This window comes from Argiope bruennichi, chromosome 6, assembly GCF_947563725.1.
Source record: "Argiope bruennichi chromosome 6, qqArgBrue1.1, whole genome shotgun sequence".
Taxonomy (NCBI): Eukaryota; Metazoa; Arthropoda; class Arachnida; order Araneae; family Araneidae; genus Argiope; species Argiope bruennichi.
The window spans coordinates 125,705,934-125,721,404 of record NC_079156.1 but is presented as its reverse complement, the minus strand read 5'-3'; the positions used below and the strand labels follow the sequence as shown (position 1 = coordinate 125,721,404).

At 28.5% G+C, this 15,471-nt stretch overlaps 1 protein-coding gene across 1 annotated transcript in view; it reads left to right on the top strand.

The window, feature by feature from the left end:
* The first annotated feature begins 267 nt into the window (after positions 1–267).
* Positions 268–15,471, top strand: part of LOC129972727 (uncharacterized) — an 84,825-nt gene continuing 69,621 nt past the window's right edge. Inside the window, exons 1-2 of the mRNA XM_056086968.1 lie at positions 268–355; positions 3,924–4,048. Of these exons, the coding sequence (XP_055942943.1) occupies positions 3,934–4,048 (115 nt within the window). The 5' untranslated portion in view covers positions 268–355; positions 3,924–3,933. The remainder of the gene's footprint in view (positions 356–3,923; positions 4,049–15,471) is intronic.

Below are 15,471 nucleotides of genomic sequence, written 5' to 3'. Positions count from 1 at the left end.
CATGTATTTATTTAATAAAAATGTAAGAATAAGCAGAAATTTTTTTCAAATTTTATGCTTGACAAAGCAAGATTCCTTAAGTTACCATTCAGACATTACTGATTAGAATCGAATTACTTCAAATATTATTAATTACATTACTTTGTTGGTACTGAAATTTCTAAAAAAAGGACAGAACTAAAAATTAGGAAAAATAAATTTTGGAATATTGATCAAATGACTAACTAATATAAAAGTTTATATCCCATATGATAAAATTATTACTACGCATGGCAACAGTAAAACAAAATAAATAATACGGTGACAAATTATTTTTAAATTTTCATTGAATTACATTTTTAAAGATTTAATCGTAGTAAGTTGAAAAGTTTTTTCGCAGTAAAGTTTCATTTTTTTTCTGTTTAGAATTCTTAATGATATTTATAACAAAGCAATCATGTTAATAAGTCTTGGTTTTGAAACATGGTTGCGTTAAACAAATAAATAATTCAAACTTTTAAAGTAACTGAGGAATATTTCGTCACAACATTTAACTTTTAGAAATTTAAAAATGCAGTATAACAAAAATTTTCCATTTTTTTTGTTTGTCGTTTTGATTTACAATTATCGTTTACTAATTTTAAACGAATGACAACTTCCGAAATTATAATTACTCAGGGAAAATCTTTTTAAACGTACAAGTAATGGAGGATATTGACTACGCTATAATAAAAATATTGTTATCACGTGCATACGATTTATATTCATTTTAAAGGATTAGTTCATTCAGTTCTTTATGGTTATTTGGTTTTTCTGTGCAATTTGAATAAAAATAGTTTTCTTGCTTCGCTAATTTAAAAGCAACATTTAAAATTATTTTATTTTAGGCACTTGTATTGTTAAACATGCTTCACTCTATTTAGCATAATCATTTATAAAATAACTTTGTTTACAAAACTCTATCAAGCTTAGTTATTGAAATTTTTTGCATATCTTTCCTGTTGAATAGCATAAACTTATTTTTTAATGTGACATAATAATGTAATATATAATATTATGTGCAAACTTTTCCTAAATATTTACTGATTTCCTGACTTAGGAAATTTTGTGTTAAATAATGGTTAGCAATTATATCTGTAAAAAATATTTTTAAAAACATAAGGTTACTCATCAGAAAATAGATTTACAACATTGACGACAAATTTAAATTATAGAAGGAGTTCATTATAGTTCTATTTTTTTACTGAAAACTGGATATTAATACTTTTGTGACATAATTTTATGTTTGAATAGTAAATATTTCATTTTAAAACTAAACTTTCAGATCAAGCTTCATAGATTTAATAACTGAGATATATGCAAATTTAAAGTAAATATATTATAAAATTTCTTTAAATCTGTACTTTTCACAATGCTAGTTTGTCTCCTCTTTTATTCATATCAGTTCTTTTTAATTATTTTATTTGTATAATCTTGTCGGTATTTTATTGGGTATGAAATATTCTCAATCTCCGGCATGATAACAGATTTTTTTTTCCAGTAACTAAAAAAAAAAAAAAAATTTATGTTTTTTTTCTATTTAGTAGAGTTGACAAAAGAGCATTTCTTATTTCAGTCTTTGGAAATATTATTGAAATACTCTCAAATATTGGAAATATCTCAATAATACACACTCTTGAAATACTCTCAAATATTGAGAATAATATTTAATTTTTATGATTGCATTCAGTGGAACATTACTTAATGAGCATGATCTTTCCCGAACCTTGCTCGTAATGCAAAGTACTTATTAAGTGAAACAGTTTCTCCACATTAATCAATATAAATTAAAATAATATGATCCATTTGGGGGGATGGACTACTTAAACAAATTAACAATAATGTAATTTATGATTCTTTAAAGTTATTTGTCTTTGGTTACACTTCAAAATTTGGCCAGAATGTGACACAACATTATCTTTAAATGAATTAGTATTGCACACAGCTACTGCCTTGTTAGGATAATGCTTCTCAACATATATTCAACAATAATTTCTCGTATTTTCAGCATTGCCCTTATTTCATTAAAAGCTTATTGCTCTGTTGAGTCTAGTATTTCATCTTCTCTTGCCTAATCTCCTCTACAGCTTTGGTGATGTAGAATGTAGCTCCATATGCTCTTAGGGATCTCTTGCTATGTTCTTCCACCAGCTTGTCATTGCTGTTGCTATCTATCTCTTGCCTTATAATCTTGGTCAAGGGTACAATGTCATTGATTAAGGCTTTAACGGCACAGCACAGACCACTTAAGAGTAGCTTTCAACAGCACTTTCTGGCTAAAACTTTTTCCATGTAGATATAAGATTACTTTCAAACAAGTGCTGAACTCAGACTTATGCTAGACATTTTAGTTATGATGTCTCTTTGCCACTCATTCTGCAAAACATTGTTTGTTAAGTATGTCAGTTTGTTATATTTTTGTTTGCTCACTATGGAAACACTCATTTTGGTGGTGGTGGGAGGATTGACTGTAATTCCAGAATTATGTCTAAATGTGAATTATATGTGATGCATCTAATTATTACTCAAAAGAGTAAAACTATGCCATAAATATATCTTACTAGTTGTCTTTGGAGACTAGTAACTAATTTTGCAGACTCTGGAAAATTAGTTATATTTCACTGCAATAATTCCTTTAGACAAATTCCATGATTTCATCAAATTGTCAGATATTAAAGTTGTGTTATTTTAACTGTATACAAATCTATTTATTGAATATATAAATCTTTTTATTGGAGATTGATCTTACTCATCATAGCTCTATTAAAAATGTAAATGTCCTGTTCATCTATGTTCTAACTTTTGCAATATTGTAACTTTACTTTTTTATTTTTTATTTTTAAGTTACACATATAATTAAAAAAATCATTCTTCTTTAACGTTCAACAAACATGAAACAATTAAATGGTTCCAATTTCAGAGCAACAATATCATCTATTGTTGGAAGTTAAGCAAAAAAATATAGTTAGGATATTGCCAAAATTCAGAAAAAATTTTGCACAGATATTAAATTGGTATAATTAGAAAGAGAATATTTTAAATTTTAAGATGTTGTAAAAATTATTTTGGTGCTATAATATTTTCAGAAGTTATGGGGGGAAAATGTCAAAATTACACTTAATTCTTAATTAATTAAATTTCTTTTTAAAATTTTTAAAAAATTACTCTCTAGTGCACATTTCTATGTTCAAAGTATATATGTGCCAAATTTAGTAAGTTTAGGTCAAATGATCTGGGATGTAGAGTGCCAACACATGCATACACATGAAGAATGCTGTAAATATATCTATGAAAGCCTAGTCTCCTATATTTCATGAATTATTCAATATCTATTTATTTGAATAAATTGCAGATTGTAATGAATGATTTCATTAGAGATAGAAATGGAAGGAGGTCTCATGAGACAATCATCTCTCAAACTTTTAAGTCTTTCCAAAAGCTGTTGTGTTGATGTGTTTTTCAATGCATATTTCCATGGGCTTCAGTCAACCAATTAAAACTTTTCATTTTTCATAAGAAGAAATGAAATTTATCTTTTGAATATTATTTTATTATAAAAATTTCCAAAACCAACCATGGAAGAATTTTTTAAAAAAAGATTTCTTAAAATCAGCATCAAAAATAATGAACCATTTATTTTACTTAATACAGTTTGATATTCTCTTCATATATTTCTCTTGTACAAACTGTTTTACATTTTTAAAAAATGCAAATTTTTTCAGCTTTAATTAGCATTTTATGTCAAAGAAAAACTGATTTTATCCTACACTTTATAAATATTTTGTATCTTTAATTTAATATTTCTATTTTCAATTGTTTAATATTATTTATAGGATATCAACTTATTTAAATCATGTTTTTTTAACATCTTTATAAAAATTTAGTATTTCAAATTTTCTCCCTAGTTATTTCACTATGTCAGGGAGAATTAAGAAAAGAGCAGCTACGAATCCTGCAGATTCTGCTACACTGACCTTAAATGAACGAATTCTCAAAGAATGTCATGACTTCTATATTGATCCAAAGAATGGTAAGTTTTTTTTTTTTTTTTTTTTTTTTTTATCTATTTAAGTGTTTCAAACAAGTTACCAAGCATTTAAGCATTATTGGATCTTTGGGATTTTCCTTGTTGACCTTGTTGACACTCACGAAAATGTGCCAATCCTTTCACTACTTTTTGGTATTAATATCGGGTTTGTCGAAATGGTCAACAGAATAATCCCAAAGTATGGAAATGGTTGACGGGATAATCCCAAAGGGCCTCATTATTTTACATTAATAATTACCTTATTGTCTAATTTAAGATGCATTGTTATAGCTATTTGTCAAATAAATGTAGCTACTTTGGAAATAAATAAATCAATAAAATCTACTTGTTATAGCTGCTTGTCAAATATTTTTTTCTAAATTGTTTTTTTTTTTTTTTTCTTCTTTTTTGAGAATTACGATTTTTATCTTTAATAAAACTTTTATTTAAAATAGTCACTTAGTTAAAAATGGCATTTTATTTGTAAATTGTATATAAAAATATTTTACTATATATTGTTCGATTTCAAATTCTGAAGTACTATTTGTGGAGTATTAGAAAAATGAAAATCTAGGAACAGATGGATTTTCTACAAGTTGACTTTAAAATGCCTTTCCTTGTCTATTGGCTCTAATAAAAATTAAAATCTGAAATCAAATAAAAAAATTCTAGTTGGATCTTTAAAAGTGGGGGGGGGAGAATTTTATGGAGAATTAAAAAATAATGCCAGCTATCATAAATGGGATTTTATTGACAACAGTTGAATATTTCCTTTAAAATTGTTAAATTCTAATTAAAATAAATTGTTCAAAAAATCGTTTTTTCCCCTCATGTGTGTGTGTGCGCATATATAATAGTCATATCACTAATTTGATACAGAATTTGAGCATCTGTGGATTCCCAATTGATTCAGTAGAAACACTATATTCTTTAAAAGTATTATAGACCAGCTGATTACTAAACAGTAATAGGGTCATACCTTTTTGATTTGGTGACTTCTAGTGGCTCTATAACCATCATAAAACTGGAACGCATCAAGAAATGTTGGAAATTTTCAATACAGAAAAGGCTGTTTAAAACTTCGTTTATGGTATGTGGATAGCAGTAAAGCACTTCATCCCTCCCCTTTTTTTACAGTTTGTTGATGAAAGAGCTATTGGCCAGTTCTTTTTGACTGACTACATAATTATTTTTATCCTTGAATGTACACCATATGACCTTTAGATATGAGAATATTAAAATCAGTTATTTAATATTGCCATTTCCAGTTTCAAAGTCATAAAGCAAAAAAATGAAATTGACTAGTCATTCTGATTCATTGAGCTCAACATGCTGTATACTTAATGATATTCGGAACATACAGGAATAGTCAACAAGGCAATCTATGATTCATAATACCTTGATTCTGTTGAATGATCCTGTAATTTAAATCACCAAATTTATTTGTGTCATTTCAAGTTATTTTTTAAAAGTAATTATTGTAATGTGATACATAGATTGCTAAATTTTGAGGCGAGTTTATATTAATGCAATCCAAAATTTATATAACCTATTTTATTGCAGTTGAATGCTTTTTTTTCTTTACTTTATTGGGACTTATTCTCCCACATAGGTGGTTTTAGTAATTCCCCCCCCCCTCCCCCAGAGAATTTGGCTACCCTTCCCATACCTTTGAAAATCTGAACATGAAATTTTTTTTGTGCACTTATTCATTTTGTTTACAAATATTCTCAAATAAGGAACATTATTTTGTAACCATTTTGTGTATTATAATATTGTTTTACTGTAACATTTCAGAACTCATTTTATCTCGTAACAACACAGTTGAAACATTCAATGACTTAGTAACTTTTCTAGAATTTTGCTTAATTTTTTTTATTTCTCATTGTCTTTGCGTAAATTAGGTTGCATTGTGGATTTATTACTGTATTTTTTATCCCTTTATTGTAATTATATTTTTTCACTTTTATTGATATTTGTTTGTAAATTTTTTGAATTTGTAGATGAGTAGCTTTAATCTTTTTAATTCTTGCATTTTGATCTGTACTTTATAATGTCTTACATTTTTGAAAAAATGATTCTACAGTACTGTGCAAATTAATTGGGACAAACACAGAAATTTTCACAAATGTTGTTTAATTAATATAGGTTACCTTAGATGCACAGTATAGCAATCTAATATAAAATATGTCCTCCTCTACCTTGAATGAGATCCTGCACATGATTTGGCATGGATTCCACTAAATTAGAACATAAATTTTTGATCCCGACATCTCGAAACCAAACTTTTATAGCATTCTCAATCATTGTTTTCTTTGTTGAGCAGTCCATTTTACTCAGATGTCTCATTACAATGCTCCACAAATTTTCCATGAGATTTACATCAGGAGAATTACCAGACCAATCCAAAACCGTTATTTTCTGTTTTTGAAAAAATTTCGTTTTTAGCTTAGAAGGATGGCATGGAGCAAGATCTTTTTGAAAGATACCAACACTACCAGCGAACGTTTGCATCATTGGCATAATTTTACTTTCTATTATAGAAATGTATTGTTTAGAGTTCATCATCCCTTCAACTAGTACTAAGCTGCCAGGTCTTTCAGAAGTAAAATAACCGTAAAACATCTGTTTCTGAGGGTGCTTAACTGTTTGAATAGGATGTTGTTCCGTAATGGGTTCTCCACCACTTCGTCTGACAAATCTTGGTCGAAACCCTTGCACAAGAAAATGCGTTTTGTCGCTGCATACAACCTTTTCTAATCTTGTGCAGTCCAGAATTGATATTTTCTATCCCAATCCAAATGTTTTTTCTTCATTGCAGGTGTCAATAACTGTTTTTCTATTGGTTTTCATGCAAATCTCCCAGCTTCACTAAGCCATCGTCGAACTGTTGATGAATTCACGCTCATACCAGTAGCAAATAATTCTCTCTGAAGATCTCTACTTGTTTTCTAAGGATGCATTGTACTATTTCGTACAAGAAATTTGTCAGTTCGAAGTGTGGTCTTGCGTTTACGTCCATATTTACTCTTTCATTCTGGAGACACTGCCCCAAAATTCTTTTGCTGATTAATAATCCTAGAAACACTGGATTTTCCAACTCCAATTACTGCAGCAATATCCCTCACAGCCATAGAAGTATGCTGACTAAGGGTAACAATTCTAGTCCTTTTCCTGGTAGTGATATCCATTTTTTTTAATACACGTCAGAAGGACACAATTCACACAAGTGACCACTTTTTACAGAAACTGAAGGGGAAAATTTTTCGACATGTCATGATCATGTGGTGAAACCGGTTTAGATTAGTCAAGGGCAGTCATATGTTCTAAGAAAATGCAGTTAAAAATGGTTTCAGGCAGAAAATCCCCGAGAAAGGAACAATTTTCTTAAAAAATCTGTTTGTCCCAATTAATTTGCACAATACTGTATATGTGAAGAAAAAAAATGAAATTTCTTTCATTATAAAATTTATAGTATTGAATAGTTAACTTTTTAAAGCTAACTTTCCCTATTTTTTAAATTTTGTGAAACATTTGATTTAATAACAACAAAGTAAATTATTATGATTAATATATCAATCAAGTTTGTCCTTTTTCCAGAGAAAAATGATATTCCATTTTTAAGTAAGGAATTTAAAATCTTTCTCACTAATACCTATAAGTGTGCTTGCTGTATGCTGAGAAAAAGTGAGTTCTCTATGAAAGAAAAGATTCCAGATTTTATGTAAATATAGAAAAATAAAATAAGCTATTTATCCATAATGAAAATTTTTTTTTCTTAATAAATTATAAAAGCAAGTTTTAAAATGATAGCTTAAATGTTTGATTATTTGGTTTCAGCAGTTACATTTGTCTATTGTTAAAACCAACATTTTATTCCAGGTGTTTTTTTAATTTCGCTTTACTTGTGTATCAACTCCTATGAATTAATAATGGAAATTAAAAGTATTATTTGTTGTTTATAGTTATTAATATTAAATGAAAAAATGGTACTTTTAATTAGTGATGAAAAGTATCTAAATTACTGAAAAAAATTGATATAAAAAATCTATTATTATTTTGCTCATTAACATAAGAAAGCAATAATTCTGCAAAGATTAATAAAAATTGATTTAATTAATCCTATAGGCATTCATTTGTTTTCTTTTATGTATTTAATATCTCTTATATTTAAAAAAATACTTTGATATGTAGTTTATTAAAAATGTTTTTTTAAGGTTTCAAATTCCAGATTTATTTACTGAAATCCAAAATAATTTGCTAGGATCAAGAAGATTTAGACTCGTAATTTTTTTCTCTTGATTATGTATTTTTAAATACACATAATATTTGCAGTTTAATTTTTAAACATATTTAATTTTTAATTCATTTTTTATTCAAAATTTCCATACATATCTGATGACTCAAAAATGTATTAAATGGATGTTGATAATATTTATAAATTATCTCTATAATTAGAATATTTGTTTTATAAATTTAGACATATTACTCAAACATGTTGAACTTTCTTCAAGTCCAGTAAAAGATTTTTTTTTCTTTTATTGTTGCAGTTTTTAATATAAAGTAATATTTTATCAAAGGAACTATAAAATTCTTATAGATAGCTTATTATTATTATTTATTTTTTTGCCTGTTCACATTTAATTGTAAATTTAAAAATGCTACAGTAAAACTTCTTTGAATAATTTCTAATGTTTGAACACAAAATGTAATGCAATCTTGTATTGGTGGTTTGAAATAGAAAGAAATCCTTATTTCTGCACAAATGAATTCTGTATTAAAAATGAGTACTGATTATTTGTTTTAATATTAAATTGTTTAACATTTTTATTTCCTTTTGACTTTTCTATTATTTTTTGTAAAGAACTTATTCTCAGTAAGTTTATAATTAACTGTATTTATTATTAAAGCAGTTTACAGTTAAGAATGCAAATTAAAGTGATAAATTTTTTTTTCTGGACAGTAAATTTGCTTTAAATAATTATTTGAAAGAATATTTTATGCTATTGAGAATGAGACCTACTTTTGAAATATCAAAATTCATTTCTTATCATGTCTTGCATAAAGTAATGCTCTTGACCTATCATTGCATCCATGAATGCAGATTACAGGAATGCACTAAAATGAAATATATATTTATATATTTTAGTTTTGAATAAAGCATTGCCATGCCTGAAATTCTTTTTTAAAAAAATTTCCATTCTTCATTTACAATTGTTAATTTTTTTAACTTCTTATTTCTGAAAAAAAAAAAAAAAAATGGACTGTAAGCATTGTAATTGAGTTCAGCTTTGTGGGCTCAGCATGTGTCCTGGTTTTACCAAAGATCTGCTATGTGTAGTCACTTGTTATTTCAGTACAAAGTATCCTCATGTTAATTGGTGTACATACCTTCTCATGCAAACAATTTAAAGTGTTTTAAAGAACAGTGGGAAAATATATTCTGCAACTTTGAAAAATCACAGGAAAACCCAAGCTGCACAAATCAGCACTAATTAAGCAATCAGTAAAAAGACACCACTACATTGAGGCGAATAAATTATTTGCTTATATCGCATAGGGAAAATAAAACACATTTCATGTAACAGGAAAGAAAAATGCTTAAAAAATTTAGCAGATTATTTGAAAAATATGATATCAGCACAATAAATAATAACTTTGACATAAAACATCCAGATATGGCACACAGACAATCAATTACTTCTGGTTTCTTAAAAATAAATAAAATAAAAAAAAACATTATACCTAATTCTTCAAAATTTGAATATACATATCAAAGTTATCGCCCCCCCCCCCTCCTTCCAAAAAAAAAAAAAAAAAAAAAAGTAAAAATTTGCAAGAAAAAAAAATTCTAAAAAATTGTTCAGAATTTCAAACATGGAACACATAAAGTTTATATTGTGCTAGAAACTCTTTCCTAAAAAGACTGAAAGGAAAGGAAAAGATCAACCAAATTTACTGAAAAAGCTTGAATCAAATTATCACACAGGTAAAAACATAAATAAAATGATAGCATGCTTATTGATAAAATGCTGTCAGTACTGTCATACTAGCTCATAAGTCATTCTCTTTTTTTGATTAAAAAATTATAAGGTATATCTAAAAAGAATCAAAATGGAATGTAAATCAAATTAAACAAAACTGTATTTATATATAAAAAAAATTATCTGCTGATGATTGTTAGTGATTATGATATCAAGCAAGAGGCACGAAGTACAGAATGAAATAAAATCAAAATAAATGGACAGAAATAAATTTAAAGATTAAAAACTTTATCTTTATACAGAAAATGAATTGCAAAAAACTCAAAGTATAAAAATAAAAGCCTGTGTCTTTATACAGAAAATGATTTGCAAAAAATTCAATTTTCCTATTCTCCTAAGACAACGATAAAATGCTGATGTAAATACTTTTGAAAAAATTTAATGTTAAGTTTTTATATATATATATATATATATATATATATATATATATATATATATATATATATATATATATATATATATATATATATATATATATATATATATATATATATATATATATATATTGAAGCTTTCATAGTATAAAAATTGTATTCCGTTTATCTAGTATTTTAATTTATTTAAGACATTGATTTTTGAAGTGATGTATAAGAAGGCTTTTCTTGTATCTTATCCAATATTTTTATTAAATTTATATTTTTGTTCTAAAATTTCATTAATTCTTAAACATATTGGTAAATAAGAAATTATCAATCAGTTGTGAATCAATTTTATTTCAAAATTACAAATGATCAGATGGTATCTGTTTGAAATAATAAATTTTTAATATAAAATATACATAATCATTACATACTGAAAACATAATTGTAAGTTTTATTTAGTCCCTTATCCAAAATTTATTTATATTGTGAATCAAATATTAAATTGATTTCCAGTAGTAATATGAGCTGAGACATATATAATAAAAGCCAAGATCAGTAAAAGATTCAAATTTTGAGAGTATATATATATATATGAGTGAGCAGATATAGAAGAGAGTAGATATATTATTATTTATCTGACGAAAAATTATTATACTGGCTAATGAAGATCTTTAATGTGTGACAGTGAAATTGATAGTTCGTCAAAATAAAGAACCTTAAATAATTCTTTTTACTCTGTAGTACAAGATCTAACTTTTTAGTGTTGATTGATGTCATATATATTTTTTATGGAAGAACTTTTGGAAATGAATGGAATATTTTTTGGAAAGAACTAATTGTAATGGAACAGTTTCCATTATAAGTATAGTTGTATTACACAAGATATAAATTACACTGGTCTACAACAACAAGGGGGTGGACATAGGATTTCTTGGTTGGTATTTAACGATGCTGATGATTGAAAATGTTCTTAATTTTCGTCATTCCATTTTTTTTTCTTCCCCGCCCCCACCCTTAATAAAGTTTTGGTGAAATGAGCCATTGCCATGATTTAAAACTTGCGTTTTTTATTTTCTCATTTGTTGTAATCGTCGAAAAATTCGAACACGAGATTTTGACGAGTTTCCACGTTTTAAAATTCCCTAAGTTCGAAAATACTTTTTTTGGAAAATGTCCGCCTGTTTGCCTGTAACAAAGAAAACGTCAGAGCTAGATGAATGAAATTTGGTATATGGTTTTTATACCAAATTTATAGATTTCCATCAAATTTTGCGCAAAATCTTTTTAGAGGAAGTCTGTCTCATTGGCTGTTCGAATATAAGATAATACGATAACTATAATACGAAGAGAGCTAAATAGATAAAATTCGGTACACAGATTTAATACCTCTAGTGTGGATATTTATCGAGTTTTGAGCAGGATCCAACAAAGGATTGACCGTCTCTCGGTTTGCAAGTTCAGAAACATGTAAACGAAATGATTTAAATACATTAAATTTGTTACGCGATTTTGTCCCGGCGATCTGGCCTTGGGTTATCGCTTCTTCTGATCTGGGCGTCCCGGGTTCGGGCATGATTGTTCTCTACCCTATATTCTATGTGTGAGGTGTGTGAAAGAGTCCCCCTGTAAAAAGGGGTTGTGCAAGTAAGAATATTTTCATGATAAAGACATGGACAATGAAGTTTTGCATCATTTTTTTTTTCAAAAGAGAAATCTATATTACTTCTTTGATATCCATTTATATTATTTTTGATATCCACTGATTTTTAAAAATTCTGAATCAAATTCTTATGAATGGCGCCCATTGAGATATTTTTAAAAATAAACTAGCTTCACTGCAATCCTTGCTGGTTCAGATAATAAATTTGTCTCAGTTCCTGTATTCTGGGTACATCTAGCTGGGAGGGGTGGGTGGGGAATTAAGCAGTTATTTTGCAAAGTATGATGGGTGGTTTATAGGGATTTCTGATTTTTTTTCAATGCTTTTGTGATATCAATCTAGCTACATAAAATATCTCTACTTCTTTGCTTATGGTAAAATCAAGCACTATAATTTGATTTTGCGAAAACTGATTGGAAATCTTGGGACATGGTAAACTTGAGTGAAACGAACGTAAAAAAAAAAGGCTTGGTTCCTCGGGAAAAAAAGTTCTACGACTATCATGCAATGCTTATGAAACAATTTGTCAAAGGATGTAGATTACCTCAAATACTTTTGTTTTCAAAACTGTCTGAAGATAAACGATTGAATAATTATAAGTGCTCTTTTTGCGACGTTTTCTTCATTTTCCAATTGCAAACGCTGTTAAGGGACCATGGAACAATAGTATTATTGCTATTTATGAAAAGAATAGCTACTATATAAATATTTACAAAATGTTTCTTCCAACTTTTTACAGAACTACAACATCATCGTATCTTTTTCGCATTCTATATTGTTCGTGTTCGGACAATAATAAATTTTCGTTTGCCATGTGAGTTTATTCGTATTACAATCAGAAATACATCTGAATTCCAGTTCGTTGGTTATTGTATTTATAAACGGGAATGTTTACTGAACGAATTTCTCTTATACCTTCACTAAATGGTGTATTTTGTGTTATAATAAGCCTTTGAATATTATTTTGAGCTCTTCCTGTTTGATTGATTGTGCCCAAATTTTTGGAGCAGATACCATAAATCCGATGAGAAATGCTGATCTTCATGCATCTAGCTTCTTGTATTTTTGGCACATCGTCCACAGTATTACTATTGACTGTTCGTTTCAGGATCTCGAAACTGGCACTTTTCAACGGTTGTATTTTGCTGAAGGATGGTACATAGAAATATGAGCGGCTAATGCGCTTCCTAATTATAATCTGAGTTAACCTTATTCCTAAATGTAAACTTTTCCGTCCAACTTTCCTCTCAGTCACTGTTTGATGAAATATACACCTCCTGATGCACGCGCAAAAAACATGTGCATGGACTGTCAGACATAGACTTTCTATCGCAGAATCGCGATCTAAGCTTGATAGAAAGCTGCAATTTTGATGTGAAACCACATAAATTACAGCCATCCTTGTTATGCTTTTGAGCTATCATATTCCTAGATATACGGAACATTTTTTTTAGGACTTGAAGAAGTTTGTCATCCATATCTCGAAATCGAATATTTTAGCGATTACAATTCTTATTCTTTATATACAAAACGACAAAAGAACCACTTCCCTCTTTCCTTCCCCTCTAATCAGAAGAATGAATCATTCCAGTACCCAATCAACAGGAACAGCGTTGCATCTGTCGAAGATCCGCCGGTGTCGTTGAAACCGTATCTTTTGCATCCGTTTTTCATCCCCTAGCAACAAGGTCATCAAGATTTTGCATCCTATAGGAAATTGCAATTATTTGATGTGACTAAACTGATTGCGAATAATGCGGTTTTCAGATTTCTCGCAGTAAGTCCATGCTGTAAGAAATCGGATTTCAACATCTATCACTGAGTATTAGTTGCGGCTTTTGGCACACAGAATTGTTTGGAAACAAAGTCAGGAGGAATCATATCCACTGGTGAAAGTTGGCTGGTTGGTGGCGCAAAACCCAAATTTTGCCATACTGTGACAAATACATAAAGATGTTGAAACTGATTGTTGCAAATATTATGAATTTTGGTTAACACTTATTTTGATTATCTTCTTGTTTGGAATTCCGTTGAGTGCCAGTACTCTTTTCTTCAACTTAAGTGCATAAACGGATCTTGCGAAAACCTCGGGAATTTAGCTTTAGAGCATTTTAAGTTTGACTGTAAAAGTTGCTTCAAATAAGTTTTAAGAATGGGCTGAAAAATGTTTGACTAAGTTTGAGGCTGTAATTAAAGTCTGCAGAGCATTTCAGCTTTGTTGGTTTTTATCAAATTTTGAGCAAAATTCATTTAGAAGAAGTCTATCTATCCAGCTGTTATAAGTTAATACGATCACTAGAAAACAAAGAGTCATAGATAGATAAAATTCGGTATACATATTTATCATCTGTAGAGTAGACGCCTGCAGAATTTTGAGCCAAATCCAATTACGGTTTGACTGTCTGTCAGTTCATACTTTCAGAAACATATAAACGTAAACTTAAAAATGCTATGACTTAAATATATCAAATTTGGTATGTGATTTGGTGACTGTTATTGAAGTTTTGAGTCACATTTTTGTTTCAGTCGGTTGAGAAAAACATGTCTTAATCACAAATTCTATTTCTGGATACTATTAACCGCATGTCAGAGATTAATAGTCTCTCCAAGGATCACACGATAGATTCAGCATAAATCCTAAATGCAAGCCAACTGCTAATATTTCGTTAGAGTTATACGTCAATGCTATGCAAAGCGTTCTTTGTCTTATGTAAGGTCCATACTTTTTTTTGCGGGATGTGAGGATTTAACCTTTATTAGAGAACATTCAAGAAAAGTTTTTGGAGAGCAGTCCCGCCGGATTTTTTAAAAATATAGTACACTCCCGAGTACCTGGTTTGCTATCATCCGGTCTAGTTTATTTTTTATTTTTTTTATCGTAATTAAACGAGGAAGGCAAGGCGTCTATTGAGTCATCTATTAAGGACTCAAACCTAAAAACTGTAAGTTTTTGACTGTTAGGGTTGTCTTTTCATACCTGTGTAATCATTTATCAGTGAAAAATGAAATCAGTTTCAGTCAATTTTCTTAAGAATGAGGCCTACGATTTACGTTCATGTTTTGTTTATATTTCCAGCATTTAATTTGGACATTACAGAATTTATGTTAAAATGTGAACAGTTTATATCCTTTAACTTTTTCTCTAATAAATCCTTGAAATGTACAGTGCATATATAAACTACCAGTACAGAGCCTTCTATTTTTAACTCGACACGTTACCGGCAATTGCTTCTGTGATTCACTGAGTCGCTGCTGCGTTCACGTTGAAATAAATGAAGGCTTAGTATTCAATAAGAAGTGAGAAAATGCGTATTATTAATGTGAGTTTTGGTATATAAACTTGGTCTTCTAGTATCTTTG